This window comes from Euleptes europaea, chromosome 1, assembly GCF_029931775.1.
Source record: "Euleptes europaea isolate rEulEur1 chromosome 1, rEulEur1.hap1, whole genome shotgun sequence".
Lineage (NCBI taxonomy): Eukaryota > Metazoa > Chordata > Lepidosauria > Squamata > Sphaerodactylidae > Euleptes > Euleptes europaea.
The window spans coordinates 52,981,331-52,987,365 of NC_079312.1; the positions used below are offsets into that span (position 1 = coordinate 52,981,331).

At 40.4% G+C, this 6,035-nt stretch overlaps 1 protein-coding gene across 1 annotated transcript; it reads left to right on the forward strand.

Annotated features, from left to right (window-relative positions):
- Window positions 1-281: 281 nt before the first annotated feature.
- TRH (thyrotropin releasing hormone) lies at window positions 282-5,642 on the forward strand. The gene is made up of 3 exons (XM_056861890.1): window positions 282-428; window positions 1,595-1,809; window positions 4,890-5,642. The coding sequence occupies exons 2-3, from the start codon at window positions 1,611-1,613 to the stop codon at window positions 5,483-5,485; spliced, it is 795 nt and encodes a 264-aa protein (XP_056717868.1). The 5' UTR covers window positions 282-428; window positions 1,595-1,610; the 3' UTR covers window positions 5,486-5,642.
- Window positions 5,643-6,035: the final 393 nt, after the last annotated feature.

Genomic DNA, 6,035 nt, shown 5'->3' on the forward strand with positions numbered 1-6,035 from the left:
TTGTTGCTTAAGAAGCAGTTTATGATCCTCCCCCCCACCCCAGACAGGAACCAAACCCTTTCTGTTTTTATGCTAGCTACTTAAACAAAAAAGTAGCAACCTCCAGCGTTGTGATATCAGCCAAGAACTGTCAAAATTTTAATATGTGCGCAAAATTCAGATCACTGACATCAATGAAGGGGGAGGGGGGGAGAAGCAACACATCACCTACATTACCTCATGGCATTTGCATAATGGGTCCAGAGGCAGCTCTCTATAAGAGCTGATCCTCAAAAGGGAACTCAGCAGCCGTTCTATTGGATATCTCTTGTGATTCTACGGAGAAGAGCAACTTTGAAGCTCAGACGTGTAAAACAGCTGCAGAAACAAAGTGAGCTGGAAGAACTCTTTCCAAACCTCAGCCTTGGACTGAAGCTCCCGTACAGAAGGTAATTCTCATTTCTATTTCATTGTCTGGGTTGAAGTTCCCTCTTCTTTAGAAGAGCACGACCGAACAACATCTGTATGCTGACGTCCAGCTGTTATTCTGTGATGTTCTTGATGCTTACGAAATTATGCCGTTTACTGAGAGGAAATGCCTGCTCTGAATGACTTCTGGCTTCATCAAACTTTCAGTCGGAATGTGTGAGTGTTTCTTTTCTTAAACAATGCATTAAACTGTGTCAAAAAGATGAGCTTCAGTTCGGTGTCATGATAACATTTCAGAACTGATTACAATAGATGTCTTGAAATTCCAGTTGCTGGTTTGCTGGATGCCAGATCAGAAAGAAAAATGTCAGTATTACACTGAGAAATGTTGTATTATTTCACTGTCTTCAGAAAACCTAAATGTTTGCACCTTTTTTGTAATTAGCCAAAATATAAGAGACTAGTTGCTTAATAAAAGTAGTTTTTTTCTAAATGGTGTTTACTGAAATGCCCTTACTTGGTTTTGAGGGTGTTAGAAACCACTTGTTAAAAAAGAACAAATGAAACCCCTAAACTGGGAGAAAGCAAACAAATATAAAACCATGTATTTGTACTGAATATATAAAGATGAACACCTCTTTTTCTTTCATAAGCAAGAGGGGAAAACTGATTGTTTATATTGTTAGGATTTTCATACCTCTTATATTATAACTGGATAAATTTTCTTCAAGCCACAATGATTGTATCTGGATACTATCCATCTTAAAAAATGTGTGTATTTTAACCACAATATGTGTAGTATGAAACAAAACCCAACCTGCAGTTTTCAAGAAAAAGTTATATAGCTTTACAACTTAGGCATTAAATGCCTTCAAGTCACTCGCATGTTTAAAAATACATTCTCATAACTGAATGGAACATTAGCATTTATTTGCATGTACACCCTGCCAGTTCCTTGCTCAAAGGAAAATATCCATGTTCGTCTGAAAAGCCTCATGCAAACTAAAAGGGTGTCCAGAAAATTAAAAGGGACAAGCATCCATTTCCACAGGCAACTAAAGCAGAATGGGATAGTGGCAGAAGAAATGTGGCTCTTGGCCATCCCACACATCTTTCTGAATGATTATGAAGATTGCATTTAACATCATATTTGTTCCGTTCCCTGCCACCCTGTTTTTCTTCACAGGACCTTCAGTCCCATAATGCCATCGGCTCAACTGTTCCTTCTGCTATTCTTTCTGGCTCTCACCAGTGTTTGTGTCAACTTGGGGCAGCCATTTCCAGAGGATGGTGAGAATGAAGAAAAGAATCACTTGGATGATGTCTTCCAAGGGGCAGAAAACATCATCTTGAGGTCTATTCTCAGGAAGGCGGAAGATGATGAAGAGGACACCAGCAAACGTGAGAATCTGAGGGCTTCTGTTGTATCCTTACAGCTGAAGTTAATTTCCTTATATTTATTTATTTATATTCATGTAACTTTTAAAACATATGCGTAAAGGCTCTCAAGATTTTAGGGGTATGACCTACAGATGTTAGGACACTTTGCCCCCTTGATTCTTGGCTTCTGACCTGAGACAATTCATTCTTTATGGATAGCTCTACGTTCCTTTTCTGTGAATTCCATTTAAGAGAAATGGGGCCATCTTGTTCGCTGTTATTTCCACTGTATGCAGTGGATGCATACAGTAGTCAAAATGATAGTGGTCAATTTGTGTGAAAGCCTTATGAATAAAAGTTTCCACCGAGGTCAGTATTATCTACTCCAACTAGCAGCAGCTGTCTAGGGTCTCAAACTGAAAGAGGTCTAACACCTTCTAACCTGTAGATCCTCTAGAGAAAAGCTTCTTAAACTGTGGGGGTAACTGAATGTGGGGGTCATGAAAAATTTGGCAACTGTAAAAGAATTGTTTTAAAATAAAATTCTTTAAATGTTTCATTTGTATACATTTTATATACCTATATACCTGGGGTCACGTAAAAATTTCTTGGGCAAAAAGGGGTTGCAAGTGGAAAAGGTTTAAGAAGCCCTGCTCTAGAGATAGCTTGGAACCTTTGCATACAAAAGAATGTGCTGTACCATTGAGCCGTGATCCACCCGTGAGTTATGAAAGCTATACCTACACCAGGACTTCTGTATAAGTTAGACCCACAAGCAACCAGTCTGTGCACTCTGCATTGTACATAGCTGGCTTGCTCATCATCTGTGTGCTAATGTATAGTCTAGGCTAGGACATTCTCTGCACTACTGCACGACAAATAAGGCCCCGTAGTTTTTCCATTCATTGTACATCTACAGGTTAATCTGAATCTGATCTCTCCAACAAATTTTCCTCCTACCTGCTCAAATACTACTAACTAGTGACTGCAGACAATTTTTTTTCTCCTTTGCCACACATTTCTGAGGTGGGATTCTTGAAAAGACCATTATGGACTTTTCCAGGAATTCTTGCATTTGCTATCAGTTTAGAGGCAGAAAATGGTCTACTCTACACACACCTGTCTACCCATTTATTCTCATGAACTAGGGGTTGAACAATCCTTGGAGGACTGGTGAGGGTAGATCCATTGGGTCAGGAACCAGAAGGTCAAGTTAATTAATAAATAATTATTATTGTACAGTTGTAATTGGTTTTAATCATAGATGCATTGTGGTTTTTTAATCTTATTGTTACTGTTCAGCTGATACCTGCCTTGTCTGGGAATGTGGGTGGGTTAGAAATATAAATTAATAATAAAGTTAATAATAAAATTGAGTGATACATCAGACTAAGGGACACAAGTATTAATATGCTGAGATCAAGTAAGGCACCTGAAACAAACAAACAAAAGCTGCATACAAAAAAGGAGGAAATCATAGACAAGGCTGGAACAGTCTCCAAGCAGCAAGAAATAAGTCAGGAGTGGAAAGAGAGCAGGGCCATAGTAAGGTGGAAAGCAACCAAACTAGACAGGCTAGGCAGCAGCATCCTGAGGTGTTAAACTGTTTCAGAGGCAAAGGGATACTTTGTCTGTGCTCTAAATATTTAAAGAAAGGGACCAACCTGAACCCAGGGACAGCGGAAGCTGCCTTATATTGAATCAGATCCTTAGTCCATCAAAGACCGGCAGCAGCTCTCCAGGATCTCAGACAGAGGTCTTTCACATCACCTGCTTTGCTTGCCTAGTCCCTTTAACTGGAGATGCCGGGGATTGAACCTGGGACCTTCTGCATGCAAAGCAGATGCTCCACCTGAATTGGTGGTGGAAAGTGCCCTCAAGTCACAGCTGACTTATGGCGACCCCATAGGGTTTTCAAGGCAAGAGACAAACGGAGATAGTTTGCCATTGCCTAACTTTGTGTGGGCTGAGAGAGTTCTGAGAGAGCTGCGACTGGCCCAAGGGTCACCCAGCAGGCTTCATGTGCAGGAGTGGGGAACCCAGTTCTTCAGATTAGAGTCCGCCACTCTTAATCACTATACCATGCTGGTTCTCAGTTTAGTATAGGTAGTATAGTATGGTCATGTATACCCTGAATTAGTATAGATCAATCTGTTTGAATTGGTGGACGGACCTGCTTGCAGTAGCTCAAGGGAACTTGATAGGCATGCTGTATGGAGTCCTGAATATTCCAAGCAGCTTTACAGTACTATACCCATTATGTTCAACCTTTCTGTTTCACATTTCCTCCTGTTCAAGCCCATACAACGCTGCTATGACTACTTCTGCTTGAACTTCTGTTAATATTATTTATTACCAAATAAATAGCTCGATTATCAGTGAGACAAGCAGAATACATACAAATCAAACTACATATGTTACCTAATATTAACCATTAATATAACTATATATGACTATTAATTATATTCAAAAGATTCAGTAAGATAAGCTAACAATAAATATATACCAGATAGTAATTCAAGCTATAGACATAGACGCCTAAATGCATTAACCTTAAAGAATCATGCTGAAGATCATACAGTAAATTGTTCTATTAGAAGATATAGACAAAATTACCATTATAGTAATTCACAGAACGCAAAAAGTAAGATTTTATCACAAATTTTAGCATTCCAAAACATAGTAATATCTATCATTCAATAAATTTGCCTGAAGTCTACCAGTTATCCTTATAGATATCTGTACATCAATTTTGTCAAATTTCAAATTTCAATACCTTTATTGGCATACCGTCAAGCAGCAATTTTGTCATCAGTGCAATTTGCTAGACATGATTAAGCCAGTCGTTGTAAGACGGGGGTTTCTTCTTTTTCCCAGTGGACAGGTATGGCCATTTTTGCTGTGGTAACCAAACAAGACTGGTTCTATCTAAGTAGGATTCATATCCTGTAAACAAACCTAACGGAATCAGTTTGCGATCTAAAGAGATATAACTACCTAAAATTTGATATCCTGCTTGAACTTAACTGAATAGTGACTGGTTATGATAAGAAATAATGCTATTTCTCAGGTTAGTTAATGCTGGAAATTTTCTTGGACAGAGCCAAGTGCTTCTCAGCTGAACTGGATTTCAAAAAGACAACACCCTGGAAAGAGATCACTAAATGATTTAGACAAGAGGCAGCACCCTGGGAAAAGGGAAGACATGAGTGACAGTTCCTACGGAGAAACTCTGAAGCGGCAACACCCTGGGAAAAGAGAGGAAGATGAAGAATTTGAGCGCTACTTAGAACTGCAGAAGAGGCAACACCCCGGCAGAAGGGCCCTGTGGGATCTGTACCCTGAGATCCCTAGCAACCAGCTGGCCTATTTGAATGAATTATCCAAAAGGCAACATCCAGGCAAGAGATATCTGGCTTACAGCAAGCGACAGCATCCTGGCAAGAGAAGTTGGGAGGATGAGCTCGACAGCAGTGAGCAGGACTTGGAGAAACGACAACATCCAGGGAAGAGGTTCTTGGGTTCCGAGAGTCCAGACTACCCTGCCCCTTGCGATCCCCAGGATTCTGTCAACTGCAGCAAAGGCAGCTTGTTGTTGGAGCTGCTAGACAGCGTAAACAAAGGCCAGGCAGAAGAGAAGCGGCAACACCCTGGAAGGAGGTCTTCATGGGATGGGGAAGTGGAGGCGGAGGAGTGAGAAAGGGGCAGTGTGTGATTTTGCATTGTTTACATTTCTCTGAATGATCCCCCCCCTTCCCAACTATTCAGAGTTCCACTCACAGCCCGTTTTGACTCTCTGCTTGCTGCCATACCATGCAGGTAATTCTTTTGTTCCTCTTGGATTATGGTCCAGATTTAGCGATGCACAGAAATGTAGATTTCATTTTAAGCACAGGACTGAGTTGTTCCATTGAAAGGCCCACCGTCAGGCTTTCTCACATCATAAAATAAAGTACATTCATATAGGACGATTCCAATATTTCTTTTCTCTATGGATGTGTGGGGGGCAAAGATGTAAATAGGATGAAACTATTGGAAGACATGTGCTATCCTAATGTGAGAAGAGTCATTGTGAGCCTTAATGCTCTCAACTGGCAGATCGGCTCCCCAAAATGTTTGCCTGTGACATGTTTCATACTCATGGCTATCTATGTATCTCCTCATTACAAAGATGTGCATCTTTGACTGTTTTGTAGCTATTTCCCTCCAGGAGGGCTTTCAGTAGAGAAATGTAGAACCAGAATAAT